This window comes from Strigops habroptila, chromosome 2, assembly GCF_004027225.2.
Source record: "Strigops habroptila isolate Jane chromosome 2, bStrHab1.2.pri, whole genome shotgun sequence".
Classification (NCBI taxonomy): Eukaryota; Metazoa; Chordata; class Aves; order Psittaciformes; family Psittacidae; genus Strigops; species Strigops habroptila.
This window is the reverse complement of record NC_044278.2, coordinates 114,151,421-114,166,267: the sequence shown is the minus strand read 5'-3', so window position 1 is coordinate 114,166,267 and position 14,847 is coordinate 114,151,421. Positions and strand designations below refer to the sequence as shown.

The window sequence follows — 14,847 nt, the reverse complement described above, 5'->3', positions numbered from 1 at the left end:
TTTGTTTCCTCCCTCACGTTTGCCTGGCTGCTGCTGCCCATCATGGCATGTGCCTGGTGGAAGAGGGAATGGCACAGCGACTGCGAGCCAGTATTGAAACCATCGCTTTGCCTTCTCAGCGCACTTAGCGGCAAGTTAACAGCAACTTAAGGGGTGTCAGGGTACCCAAGACATGCAGGGAGCAAGGGGCAAGGCACAGCGGGTGCGTGTGAACCCTCCGGGCTGAGCCAGGAGCGCTGACGGGCCAAGACCAATAGCGGCCGCCCCCGGGGCGGGCCGGACCGCGCTGTGCCGGGACTTCGGCCGGCGAGGCGGGTACTACCGGGAGCAGCGCGGCCGGAGCGGGCTGGCAGCGATGTGGACGTCGCTCCGCACCGACACGGAGCCGGCCGGGCCAAGGGCAGCCGGCGGCCGCTGCCGGGTTGTCGTGTTGGGCGCAGCGGCGGGGCTCCTCTTCCTCGGGTTCCTCATCGGTACAGTGCAGGCGAACTCTCTTCCGGGCCAGGGACTCTCCCGGCTGCGGGCGGAGATGGCGCGGAGCCGGGCCGAGGAAGGGCCGGGTTGGGGAAGGAGCGGGCGGGTTTCCAGCCCCGCGGCTTTGTGCTTGCGGTACCGGAGATGAGGTTGTGCTCGGCCGGCCGACGCCTCCCTCGCCTAACTTCACACCAGCAGTCGCCGACCTCTCCTGAGGCTTCCAGCTCCTCCGCAGGAAGAGGGATCTGTGCCTGTTTGACAGGCAAGAGACGAGGCGTTAGGTTTGTGAGGAGGGTCCCTCGACCTTTCTGCCTGAAACCTTACCAGCCCAAGGCAGAAAGGCCCCATTTGAGGCTGGAGGAGCGGGTTAAATAGCCTTAATTTAATGTCCCACCTCCCTCTCTGCCCAAACAGGCATATCTGCAGGCTGCTGCTACAAGAGATTTCCCCTCCCTGCCTCTCCTTTGGTTCACAGATGGTTCAGGTTCAGTTTGGGGGAGAAAGGAAAACAAAAGAGCCACTTGTATTTTGAAATGCCTTTGGTATGTAACTTGGGGTTCGTGCCATCGGGAAGCAGTGACTGAATTTCTCTCTTGTGTGGAAAGAGCCTTTTGCTGTGCCAGGGACCAGTGCATCACGGATGCCAGCTCGTTACGCTTTCTGCTCCCCACCGGTTCTATCATTCACATTGCTGCTGCATTTGCACTGAATGTGTCCAGTCTCCGACTTAAAGATAAAAACAGATGTCAGAAACACTTTCTTTCTAGCCAGGAGTTCTCCTCGTCACTTACTCTGGTAATGCCTGCACTGTAAGGGAAGGATTCCACAATAAGAGCCAGACAGACCAGAGAGTGAAAAAGGAGTTACAAGACATCTGCTCCTTACAAAGGGTGTCTGTGTTTCTGTGCATTTTTGTAAAGATACTGCCTTATTACTGCGGTGGCTGATATGACTGACATGACAGACAGCATGATGTTCTGGTGCTAAAGGAAGATAGATAAATCTCCTTAGCATCTACAATAAAATAACTGATGCATAAATATAATCTAATATTTTATTTCCCTCAATATCTACCGAGGTAAATAAGTTCTCTTACTGTGTGGTAGACTACCACTGCTGTTGGTTGTGCAGTGGGTATCGGGTTGTGGCTGCTTGTCTGAGCTAAGATAAAACCGGTTGTAAAATGCACAATGAAAATCTTTTGGTGGTACCAAAGAGAAATGGTGTGTGTCATGGGAATATTGCTCTGGTGGTTTTACTGTTGTATTTTGGTGTGTTGTACAGGCTGGTTTGCAAAACCTGCAGAAAAGAAGACACCTGTGAGTCCTCATCAGCACATGAAGGCGGCATTTATGGCTGAAATGAAAGCTGAAAACATCAAGCAGTTTCTTTAGTAAGCAATGTGTAGACTAATCAGTCTGAAAAAAAAACCCGAAGTAATTCAACCAGGAACCCGTCCAGGGATGCCACCAGGCAGAGGATGCTGTGCAGGTTCTCAGCTGTAGGTTTTATCTTATGTGTCCCAGTGAGCTGTGATTGATAAACAGTCCATCTTAGCTCCTCTCAAACACAATGTTTGTGTTGGAAACACTTGAGGAGTTGTCAGTAATCTCAGTACTTAAAGTAGTTAAAAATTGGCCAAGCTCTTGCTCAGCATTTGGTGAATGCTTCTACAGTTATGTAGAGGTTCAGCCTACAAAAATGTTTATTGCACATTTGTTTTTATGTAAAAATCATTCACTTCAAATTAGGCTATAGAGTGAACTTAAATGGAAAATAGTGGAGTACATCAATGTAAAAGAGAAGAAAATCATGCCAGTGTTTGAGCCTTTAGCTCTTCCTACAGCTTAGGCCTCAATACCTTATTGCTACTCTCCCTTCACAATTTGTCATTCTGTGACCAAATTTATGTCTTATCTGTCACCATTCCGACCTTGTACTCACTTTGTACTCATTGTATTTGGAAACATATCATAAAGCAAGATACATTTCCAAGCTCTCTCCTGCTGCACAGTGAATAGCTAGAACAGACATAGTAGATAACAGGTAGTCATCTGATGGTACGATAGACTGTTCATAATAAATCTAATAGTCTTAAAGCTTTAAAGTCTTTTTGAAGACCATGGGTTTTTTCCCATTATGTTTCGAATTTCATCTACCCTTTAAATTATGTGATTTTAAATATACTCTGTTTCTTTTATTGAATCCTAGAAGCAAAGCTGTTAGCATTTGTTCCTGAAAATGCAAACAATGGAAGATGGCAATATAGATAATTACTCAATTTCTGTAACTTAGAAGCTTTAATTACAAGGAAGCTGATGTCCTGTTTGCTTATTTTAGGGATCTTGTAAACAGGTTTGGTTTTTTTTCTCTTAAGAGAGTGTGATATTTGTTAAAAACGTGTATTTATTCTAGTCAGTAATAGACCAGGAGTCATAGATTATTGATAGATATTTACTTTCTGTGTAAAGAAAGTGTTATAGTATCAGTTATTTTAGGAGTAATCAACAGCTTTGGGTTTGCCTTAAATTCCCAGCCTGATTACTTAGCATAAAGTTGTATCTTGCTACAAAAATTACTAAAACCATTTTGGTTTACAAGATTGTGGCGATCCCACTGATTTCATTTTAAGTGCACTTGCCACAAACTATTGCAGATAAATTAGCTGGAAAGTACGTTCTCTTCACTACTTAACAGTCATGTACTGGACTATATAAACGTTGAAAACTGAAGACATGGGATTTTTTTACAGTCTTAACCTGTGTTTTGACTCCTAGAAAGTTAAACAGCTCTGTCAAAGGACTGGTTTCTGCCTTCTGAACTCCCTATGCCTCTATGCCAGCAGGAAACGTTGCACCTCATTTACTGTCATGCAGCCATGTCTGTGGCAGATACTTAGTCACTGCTCAGAAATTCCAGTACAGGCCGTCAACAGATTAGAAGAGCAAATGAAGAAAAACAATATTCAGTTAAATGGGAATATAATGCGGGGGTATGTTATTGCATAAGTCAAATTTTAATGAGACCATGAGACTTGAACATTCCCAACTCGTACAGAAAACAGCCATTGGCTCTAACAATAACACATAACTGCTCTTAGTTCAGTATGTCATCCAGAAAATGGACCTGTCACTGTAAGAGGGGCTTTTAGTACAGTGTTGGTACTAGATGTTGACATTATCAGAAGAACATGATTTTACCTAGCAGCACTTGGCTGCTAAGGACTTTGGGTTTGTCTGGTTTGGAGAGAAAGAGGCTGAGGGATGACCTCGTTGCTCTTTACAGCCTTCTGAGGAGGGGAGATGGAGAGGAAGGTGCTAATCTCTTCTCCTTTTTATCCAGTGAGGGGCAGTGTAGGAATGGTTCAAATCTTCATCAGGGGAGGTTCAGACTGGACATTAGGAAGCATTTCTTTACTGAGAGGGTGGTCAAATCCTGGAACAGGCTTCTAAAAAAGGTGGTTGATTCCCCAGGCCTGTCAGTGTTTAAAAGAATTTGAACAATGCCTCTAAGAGCATACTTTAACTTTTGGTCAGCCCTGAACTTGTCAGGCAGTTGGACTAGATGATCCTTTTAGGCCCCTTTCAACTGATATTACTCCACTCCACTCCAGCCCACTCCACTCCTGTTCTGTCCCGTCCCACCCTATTCCTATTCCTATTCCTATTCCTATTCCTATTCCTATTCCTATTCCTATTCCTATTCCTATTCCTATTCCTATTCCTATCCTATCCTATCCTGAGTGTATAGAACCCAGTGCTTTGTTCTCACTCAAACTCAAGAATTAATTTTTTTCCCAACCTTAGACCCCTTCCTTAACAAAGATCCAATTTCCTTCATTAACGCCAGCTGGTGCGACACGTGTTTCTGTGGCATGTTGATGGCAGAGTCATATGACAGGATGAGAACATCATGATAACAGCCTCATTCAGCTGGAGTTCCTACAGCTCACTTCAATACTGTGCTTTCTCAATGGTCTGGGCAATCTTTTTTTTAACAATGGGTTGCTCACTGTTTATGTTGTCTTTCACGGTTTGTTACTCATGCTGCATGACTTTTAAGTCACAAGCTGTTGAGTTTTTCTGTTCCTTCTTTGTAAGCCACTGTGAATTCTCTTTTATTTGCCAACAAGACACACCCAGAGCAAGCTTTTAGATAAATCAGTATTTGTGCCAAAATTAATTGAAATAGTGGAATCCAGGGAGAATATCCACTTAATTAAAAATAATAGAATCATAGAATACCAAGTTGGAAGGAACCTCGAGGATCATCTGGTCCAACCTTCGAGGCAACGCATGACCTAGACTGGATGTCCCAGCACCCTGTCCAGCTGAATCTTAAGAGTGTCTAACATTGGGGAATCCACTACTTCCCTGGGAGATTATTCCAATGGCTGATTCTTCTCACTGGGAAAATTTTTTCTTTTGTGTCCCGTCAGAATCTCCCCAGGAGTAGCTTATGCCCATCACCCCTCGTCTTTTCCATGTGATTCCTTGTAAAAAGAGAGTCTCTGTCTCCAACTTCTTTGTAGCCACTCTTTAACTACTGGAATGTGGTGATAAGGTCTCCCCTGAGCCTTTTTTTCTCCAAGCTGAACAAACCCAGTTCTGTCAGCCTTTCCTCATATGGCTTCCCAGTCCATGGATCATCTCTGTGGCCCTTCTCTGGATCCTCTCCAGCCTGTCCACATCTTTTTTGGATAGTGGGGACCAAAACTAAACACAAAAGTAGGGATCAGAGTAATTATGCACCTTTCTAAATTGAATACAAGATTGTAGTTATACTCAATTCTTTTATCACTTCAGAATGAAGGTCAGTCTCATTATGCATGGCAGTGATTGGCCTAAAATCACCCAGAAGATAAGGAGTAAAGCAAGGACAAGACCCCACCGCTGATGTCCTCACTCCATTCTTGCTAAGCCACACTGCGAGGAAGATACAAACACCTGTGATAGCTCAGGACAGACTGAAACCCTTTACCTGAACGTATGTATGGGACAGGCAGAAGCATTTATGCAGTCCTGATTTAGGCTGGGCACATCTGGTCATCTCTACAGGGTTTCTTTCCAGCTAGGCTAAGAGGAATACTGATTATGAGCTGCAGTGCCTGATCCTGACTCGTTGCTTCTTTTTCTCTAGCAATTTTACACAGGTTCCTCACCTAGCAGGAACAAAGGAGAACCTGCATCTGGCACAGCAAATCCAAGCTGAGTGGAAGGAGTTTGGTTTGGATTCTGTTGAGCTCATTCATTATGATGTCTTGCTCTCTTATCCTGATGACTCTAAGCCCAACTACATCTCAATAATTGATGAGCATGGAAATGAGGTATGGAAAACACCAGTATTTGAAACTAGGGGACCAAATCACCTTCATACACCTGGGAAGACTGGGAGAGAAAGCTATCCACTGCTGTGCCAGTGGTGGTGGGCCGGATCTGAAGTGCACAGAAGTCAGGGGTTTGCTTTTATATTTTTATCTTTGTTTCATAATGTATGTGCTAGAAATAGTAATAATTGCACTGATTCATATAGCATACTGACATATAGGGATTAAAGGAGAATTATATAAGAGAATTGCTTTATGTAACTCAGTTGTTTTAAAATCATTCTGTTATTTAATAAAAGGAAAGCAACCATGGTCACCATCATTATTTTCATTGATTCATTATACAGTGTTGGTGATTGTGCTGATTTCAGTTTCTTGAAGATTAGAGTTTAGGCCTTGAGATGTACTATCACAAGTAACATCAGCTCATTACAGAGCAGCTCTAGTGCTTGTAAAAGCTCCAGGGATGAGCAGAATGCAAGAGTGTTTTACTGTTATGATCTAACCTGCTCTTATCTGCTGTGCTAAGACCACCTTAAGGGACCCTGTGTTCATTTAAGCAGGATTCTGTGTGAAGAGTGAAGTGGGATTTGCAAGATCAAATGTTGAACCTGTATACTGAAAAGGATGACCAGTAAAGTTTTGGCCGCTCCTTAGAGTTCTAATGAGTTCTAGAGTCCTTTAAACTGCAAATGCATGTAAAATGTGCCTGAATAGACAGTACTTCTTTTCCATGTTGCTTGGTTTACTTTTTTTTGTTTTCCTTTTTCCCACTAGATTTTCAACACATCATTATCTGAGCCTCCCCCTCCAGGATATGAGGCTGTTAGAGATGTGGTGCCACCCTACAGTGCATTTTCAGCCCAAGGAATGCCTGAGGTAACATAGTAGAATAGTAATAGAAACAGAGATAGAAACGGAAAGAGAAATAGAACTAAGAACTGAAGTAGAAATAGAAATAATAGAAAAGATGGAATACCATACTGTAGTGTAGCACAGCATAGCACAGAATAGCATAGAGCAATACAGAATGATGTGAAATTCTGCCTGTCTTAGGGTTTAGTTCAAAACCTGGCATACCACCAGTAGGAAAGATGTCCTAGCTCTGATGTTCTTGGGAGTTTTGCAATGGAGCAATGTTCAAATTGAGCAGTCATACATATATGTGTGGGGTTTTTTTCTCTAGTTTGAGTCAGAACTGGATTTTATTTTAACCTTTTCCTTAAAAAATATGGCAGTAAATCTTTAATGTTGTCAGCTGCTATAAGCTTATCTGGGTATTTCTGTGACCATGCACCATTGTTTCCCATCTTGGTGAACAAATAAGACTGTTACATTTACATAGCCAAATGAATAATCTAATTTTCAAAATGCTGCCTGCCCAAGGCTCACGCTGACAGGTATAAACTGCACAGTGTACAGTATGCTTGAAAATGGCTTTTGCTGGCGTTTCTAGCTGGTGGTAAAAGTGTTGCTGTGATCTGAGCTTAACACTAATCCTTTCTATCTTGTACAGATGGTACCACCTGATGGGCTTTCTTTTATAAAGCTGGGCTGCTTAACAGGGGTTTGCTATCCTATCATCACTAGTGGTTTCCACTAATATTTTGTGAGATTAGAAAAGATAGGAAAGTTACTATTGTTCTCAGTATCTTTCCTGTCTATACATAGAATAATTCGGGTTCACAGGGCCCTCTGGAGGTCGTCTGGTCCAAGCTCTGCTTTAAAGTTGGATCTGACTTCAAAACCTGCTAACAATGCTTTTACTCACAGAGTCCAGTATTAGAGTCCTGTATTTTAGGGTTTGTTAATAAGCTGTGCAAGTCCAGTAAAGGTATTCTATATTCATAGGTATCCTGTATTTATTTGCCTCAGATACTCAAAGGCAGCTGGAGAATCAGGCAGATAGTCTGTATACCCTGTGATATGAGAGCTTTGAGTGTTTCAAGAATTGCAGTGGGAATTTTGGAACGTAATGTAAGTTCTGACTTTGTATCATAAACATAATATTCCCGAAGAAAGACAAAATAACCTCACTGCTTTATTTGGACTGGGGAGAGGTACAGTAAGTGATGGGATATGAGAAATAATAAAAACAAGTTTAAAAAAGCTGCAGTCTCCTTCTTTAGAAAATGATTTAATTAAATATAGGAACTTTCTTTTGGGAAAAAAAAAAACCCAAAAAACCCAAAACCAAGAAAACCTAACACCTAAAAGACAGATTGTCTTTTCAAAATATGATGCTTTTGTTCACCTAACTACATTATACTTTGACAAAAGCTCCAGGTACCTAGCTAGCGCTTTTAGCAGTAACACTTTCCAGTGAGCATTGTCTGCACCTGTACTGCAAACATCGCAGGAGGGAGCATGTATGCAGCTCAACAATGGGAATACTCAGTGGGTTCAGGGCTCTTCTGAGTTCTCCAAGGCCTTTACATATTTTGTGTTAAAACCATTCTACTAAAAACTAGAACCAAACTGTGGAGAGAGATATTTGGAACTTGCCAAGTGCAATCATCAGTCATAGATTTTCTTTCTGCTCATTATTTTTTTTGAACGATTTTTGTGTAAAGCCCCAAGTTCAATGAAGAGAAAAAGCCTTAAAGTAGGGAAAGACTATAGTCTCACAAGTAGGCCACCTTCCTGGAAAGTGGGAGAAATGGTCGAAGTTCTTCATACTGAGAAAGGCCAAGAAGGTGGCTCACACATTTTCAGGGTGAGTGCTATAATCAGGGAGTTGTGGAAATACAGTTCAGTGCTGCTAGTACTGTTACATTTTCATGAAGCTGGTTTTTAAAAATAAGTGACTGTGCTTTGAAGGTTAAATGCTGTCAGAGTGGGATAGTAGCTGCTTGTCTGCTAGAGACCCTTCAGAGATTTAGATGGAGTTCCCACTCATTTCAGGTTCTCAGTAGATGGAAGATGGAATATATCCTTGCCTGTTACACAGATAGTCAGAAAAGGTATGTTTCTTCTGTGTGGTGTATTTTAGCTAAATCCCAATAGAAGTTGGATGAAAAAAGTGAAGTTTTGAGGAAAAACTTCTTTTAGCAGAAATATTCAGCAGAAAGCAAGCAAAATAGCAAAGTCACATCCTGTCAGACAGCAAGTACTAGTTTGGAACATGAGCATCATAAATAATGGTAAAATTCTGCTCTTCACTTCCTTTTTAATTTACTGCAAAAGTACTCCCATCTAGTTAATGATGGTCATAAGTCAGAGGTGTGCTTGAGATGTCTAACTACGCTAAAAGAGCCCAGACAAGACATTTGATGAATCCATGCTACATTCTCAAAACTTGTATTATGATAGAAAGCTGTCACAATGTTCTCATGAGAAATTTATTACATCAATGTAGTTCTTAGTCCTTTTAATCAAAGATGAAGAATTTTCAGAGATGCTAAAATAATTTAATGAAGGAAACCTGATTTACTATGTAATATATCAAGTATTGACAGAATCTTCAAATAAGTACCTTTTAATATAATTTCAGAAATCTAGAGATTGAATAATTATGAATTATTCTGCAATACCAGGAAAAAGGCTATGAATACAGATTATATACTTTATATCAGATATAGTTATGAGAACTTCTGCTAAAGATCACAACTGTTCTTTTCTTTATATGATAGCATCTACTTAATCAAAGACATTATTTAAAAAGCCCTGTAAAGTGTGAAGTTTTCACCATAAAATGTTACTTTCATGTTAACTTGTTTTGCACTTCATTGTAGAACAAGGGCCCTGAACGTGAAAACCCTACTGGTTGCTATTACTAGTTATAATTATAGTTATGCGATTATATAAACCAAATTACTGAAATTGTCATTTTTTGTATTTGTCATAAAAATACAACAGCCTACAAATGTAGGTATTCTGTACAAGATAGATATTCTAAAGAAATTGTGTTAAAATGGAGGACCACATTCCCCTTCTGCTTAATCTAAATAGACTGGAAGAACTGTCTTTGACTTCAGATTTTACTGAGAGGCAAAGCTACACCATAAATTCAGAAAAGCCTCCCCAAGAATAGTCTTTGCTTATGAATTAACCTCTGAACAGAGAGAACCAGAGTCTTACTAGGTGTGAAACTCTTTGCCTTACTTAAATACAGCCCCCTTTATTACAGGAATTTATCCTGAGTTCATTTTGCTTAATTTAAAAATAAATTGCAACTTGGGCAAATTACTGATGAAACCAGTACAGTCAAAATGACTGTCTTATCAGGACATACTGTATGCTGTTATATGAGACCAGCTGAATGTCTAGTAAGTAATTTTTATCAGTATAAGAGATTAAACATTATAGCTTTTTGAAATTAAATTTAGGGTCTCTCTGGAGGTATGCGGTAATATGGAGAAAGGCACTAAGGAAGAGTTTCCTGTGTCCTAATTTTGGTTGTTTAGATGTCTAGTTGTAGGCATCTTCCCTAAATCAATCTTTGATTTGAGGCTTTTTATAGGCATTTACTGTAAAACAGTCTTTGACATATAGATAATCAATGAGAGTTATATCCAGAGGACCTAAAATAGGTGTTTAAAACAAGTTTTGGATGAATTCTCCTGGAAAGGGTGAGTTCTTGGAGAACCTTCCGGCTCTTCACTGGCTATGGAGTACACTACAGGACCTTCTTAGACAATGCACACAACTTTAGGTAGCTGACGTTAAGGAAGATAAATCATGCACCAGATATTGAATAACATGGTTGAAATACAATCATGAAGAATATTTTATTCATATGCAAGATGTACTTACTTTGACAGTCAACCACCTTTAGCTTCTGCTTTATTAAGTACATTGTGAGAATTTCATAGGATATTGGCACCATTCACTCTACTCATAAAACACAGTGGATACTTACTGTGGTGCTGGGGTCCAAAGTACCTCCAGGTGGCCAAGACTGACTACAGCTTAAGCAGACTAAGAAGAGAAGTAACTGCTGCATTCTGAGCACTTACTCTAAGTTTCTGATTCAGAAGTCACACTTGACATTCTCCATTGTGGACAAAGTCTGGCAGCTTTGGGTGGTAGGATTCTAAATTCATTAGAAGTCACTTGCCTACCATTGTCTCATGATCAAAAAAGTGTTCATACTGGAACCAGTCCCAGAGCTCGTTGTTCCCAGCTTGTTCTCTTACTAGATCACATGCTCTTTGCGACAGCTCATTGACATTCTTGTTTCAAATTCTACCTCTTTTTATCAGGGTGAGTTAGTGTATGTGAATTATGGCCGCACCGAGGACTTCTTTAAGCTAGAGCGTGAAATGGGAATTAACTGTACAGGAAAGATTGTCATTGCCAGATATGGGAAGATCTTCAGAGGAAATAAGGTAATGCCTCTGTACAAAAATGTTATGTGTGCAGTCCTTCAGCCAATTTCAGGAGCCTGAAATACTTACCTAAAGTGTTCTGGAGATTTTTGTGGGAGTTTTCATAGAGCTGTGTTCAAAGATGATTCTTTAGTAGAAGATATAAAATATATATTTGCTCTGTATATAATACATCTATAGGACAAAAGTAAATAAGTTGGAAAACGTATTTTTATATTCATGTTCATATTATCAATGTCCCTGTCCTATAAATATTTTTAAACTACAGATTTCTGTAGGTATCCATGGTCTGACAGGAAAGGACATAATCATGTGCATACTTCAGGCATACACTCAAGTTATTTCTGCAGTAGGGATATAAGAAGACAGTCTATTTTAAGAGTGTTTGACTCTTATACAAAAATTATTTTGACCCTAATTTGGGCAGGACTGTAATTTCTATTTGTCAGTTACCACAGTGTATCAAACACTGAATATCCTCGCTGGAATGGTTAGGGTTGAAAAGGACCTTAAGATCATCTAGTTCCAACGCCTCTGCCATGAGCTGGGACACCTCGCGCTAAACCATGTCGCGCAAGGCTCTGTCCTGGCCTTGAACACTGCCAAGGATGGAGCATTTACCACTTCTTTGGGCAGCCTGTGCCAGTGCCTCACCACCCTCACTGTAAAGATCTTCTTCCTTATGTATGTCTAACCTGAACTTTCCCTGTTTAAACCCATTATTACCCCTTGTCCTATCACTACAGTCCCTGATGAAGAGTCCCTCTCCAGCATCCTTACATGCTGTTGACTAATCTTCTCTGAACTTTTAAGTGAGTAACTTACCGGTTTACATACATACAATTTCCACGAGTGAAAAGTGACATGCAACTCATATTCTGAGTCAGGTAATATTTTCACTACATTGTTTACTTCTCCTAAAGATACCATCTGAATGGAAAATACTTAAAAATTGAAGAAGATATTGCTGTCTATGAATCTTTTCTTAAAGTGAAAGACAAGCACCTCAGAGTTGCTGAGGGGCAGTTGTCCTGTGGTTTGGAAATTACATGCCCTCTTTGGCACAAAGGAATGATACATTTATTCTTATGATAGTATTTCTAACGTCTGTTTATATACTGAAGAATTTGGTAGCCTGTATAAAACTTGTAGAACTGTCCTGTCATTTGCTGACTTCCTAATGGTGTGCAAGAATAGGATAGCAGATGAAGGCAAGTACTGTATTTCCTAAAAAAGCTGTGATATTTCTGGATTAAAATACCCAAATTTAAAACTGTTGAGGATTAGTTGTTAGTCACTATACGTCACTGTCATATCTAGTAGCAAAACAGATTGGGATGTCAGAATGTCATATATTTTCTCTCACTCTCTAGCAACTAGTATTATACAATAAAAAAGTTGCACGAGAACACTTTTTAAGATGAAAACGGCATGCAGGTCAGTCCTTATGCCAAAGTAAGCAGAAGAAGCATACTCTTTGGAGTTAGTCTTGTTCACAACCAAAGACAGTTTCAACAGTAATAATTTTCCGGAGTACTCTGTACACTGACATACATACAGGAGATTATTAAGGTAACTAATGTAAGTAACAACTATGACTAACTTAAAGATAAGATTGCATCGATGTGATACAGTTTTTTTCCATCCACGATGTGTATATCTCAATAGCCAGTTGATTGTATTGATCTGGACAACACAATACAAACACAGGTTATGTAGTAATACTCTGAAGGATGTTTTCCTTGCCACTCCAGATATCTCCTAACTAAAATTCAAAGCAGCAGAAAACCTCTTACATTCATATGGAACCTAATATCGGCATATATATATTCAGGAAATTTTACGGTATGAGACAGTTGTGGGCCCTTTACTTAGCCCAAGCACTGTAAAAGGCCCTGAGGAATGATTGTAATTTATAATAATTTCTTTTGCCCTCCCTGAACATTGGTGTCAAGCTATAAAGGACTGGATAGGGACCAGAGATGTACTTTTCAGGTGAAGAATGCTGAATTGGCAGGTGCCAAGGGAGTTATTCTGTACTCTGACCCTGCTGACTACTGCGCCCCAGGAACAGATCCCTATCCAAATGGCTGGAACCTTCCAGGTGGAGGAGCCCAGCGTGGAAATATATTAAACCTGAATGGGGCAGGGGATCCTCTGACACCAGGTTATCCTGCAAAAGGTGAGTGACGCTAGAGAAGTAATTTTCTGAGGGTCTGGTTTCAGGACAGGGAGGAGGAAGGTAATGGGGATGTTCTTTCCCTTGCAACAAAACACATATTTTCTTGGTCCTTCTGTTGCTCAAAAGAGGCAGATTTGAGTTTCACATCAGTAGGCCACTTCTGTGAATGGTGCAGGAGAGAAAGTGAGGGGGATGTTAAAGCAGCCACATAGTGCAGTGCTTGGCTTAACTTCAAATATCCAAGTTAGCTCAGAGGTCATGACACCAGTATTCAACAGCTGAAGCCATAGTCTTTTCTTTCTGCTTTCATCAGTAGGTCAGCAAGGAGCCAGCCTGCACAGCCCACCAGTTTCTTTACTTTTGCAGTTCTCCTTTCTGCAGGATTTGAGCTGTTTTCCCTCCGCAAGAGGGAAACAAAAGCCCCTGCTGGCAACGCTGAGATCTTTCATGCCAGGGCTCATCCTATGGTTGCTGCCGAGGCCAGCTCTAAATGCATGACTGCAGACAGAATGGGAGAACTTCATTAGTGTCTCTCTGAAAACATGTTGCTAAAGCATAAAGAATGAAATCACTGAAGAAATGTCAGCCTGAATTTGAGGAAAGCAAAATGATTATCTCTGACTCCAGTGTTAGGACTGTGCTATGAACTGTGCAGATTCCTTCTGAGAGTTGTAAATATGAAAGTATCTGTCTCTTGCTTTCAGAATACACCTACCGATTAGACAAAGCCAGTGGTGTAGGTCTCCCAAAAATTCCAGTTCATCCCATTGGCTATGATGATGCTGAGTCACTACTGCGGTAAGTGTATGGGAATGGGAGACATGAGGAATTTTAAGCAGCTTTTTGAAAGTTGTGAGAGTATTTGAAAAGAAAGGGAAAAGACTTTTGTGCTCTGCTTCTACTGTAGCTGTTGAAATAGTATATGTTTATCATTTGGTTCTTTGGAGCAGGTAAACATGTTGTCTGCTACTACATATCAGGAACATGCAGAGTGATCTGGAAAGGATCATTTGTTATATATCATGATCAGTCAAGTATACTGATATAAAGTGCCTCTTAGTTTGAATAAAGGCAGAAATTTTTGAGGATGGCATGATACCTGTCTTGTGAAAAAGACCACAAATGAAGTCAGTCATTTGTCCAGGGAAATGCTTGCCATGCATGTTTAATGGGACTGTATCCGTACTGTCCTCTATTAAATGGAAGCGTGTGCTTTCTCTCATCAGATGTATTATGTTGCATAAATATGAAATTATGCTAGTGAACTAATACAAGGAAACTGAGGAAACTCTTTCCTCTAATGTGAGGCGTCCCTGCCCATGGCAGGGGGGTTGGAACTAGATGATCTTAAGGTCCTTTCCAATCCTAACCATTCTATAATTTGTAGCAGCTGATGTCATCTACCTAGACTTGTACAAAGTATCCAACACTGTCCTGCACAACATCCTTGTCTCTAAACTGGAGAGACATCAATTTGGTGGATGGACCACCCAAAGGATAAAGAACTGGCTGGATGGCTGCACGCAGAGAGCTGT

At 40.7% G+C, this 14,847-nt stretch overlaps 1 protein-coding gene across 2 annotated transcripts in view; it reads left to right on the top strand.

The window, feature by feature from the left end:
- The first annotated feature begins 299 nt into the window (after positions 1-299).
- The window catches only part of LOC115604241 (putative N-acetylated-alpha-linked acidic dipeptidase), a 30,096-nt gene continuing 15,548 nt past the window's right edge, over positions 300-14,847 (top strand). The window contains exons 1-7 of one of the 2 annotated variants that reach the window (XM_030477156.1): positions 300-473; positions 1,759-1,867; positions 5,614-5,800; positions 6,578-6,679; positions 11,005-11,130; positions 13,126-13,312; positions 14,017-14,110. In XM_030477156.1, coding sequence (XP_030333016.1) covers positions 356-473; positions 1,759-1,867; positions 5,614-5,800; positions 6,578-6,679; positions 11,005-11,130; positions 13,126-13,312; positions 14,017-14,110 — 923 coding nt within the window. In that variant the 5' untranslated portion in view covers positions 300-355. Of the gene's footprint in view, positions 474-1,758; positions 1,868-5,613; positions 5,801-6,577; positions 6,680-11,004; positions 11,131-13,125; positions 13,313-14,016; positions 14,111-14,847 lie in introns of those variants that run through there. The other variant, XM_030477157.1, reaches the window with a different exon arrangement.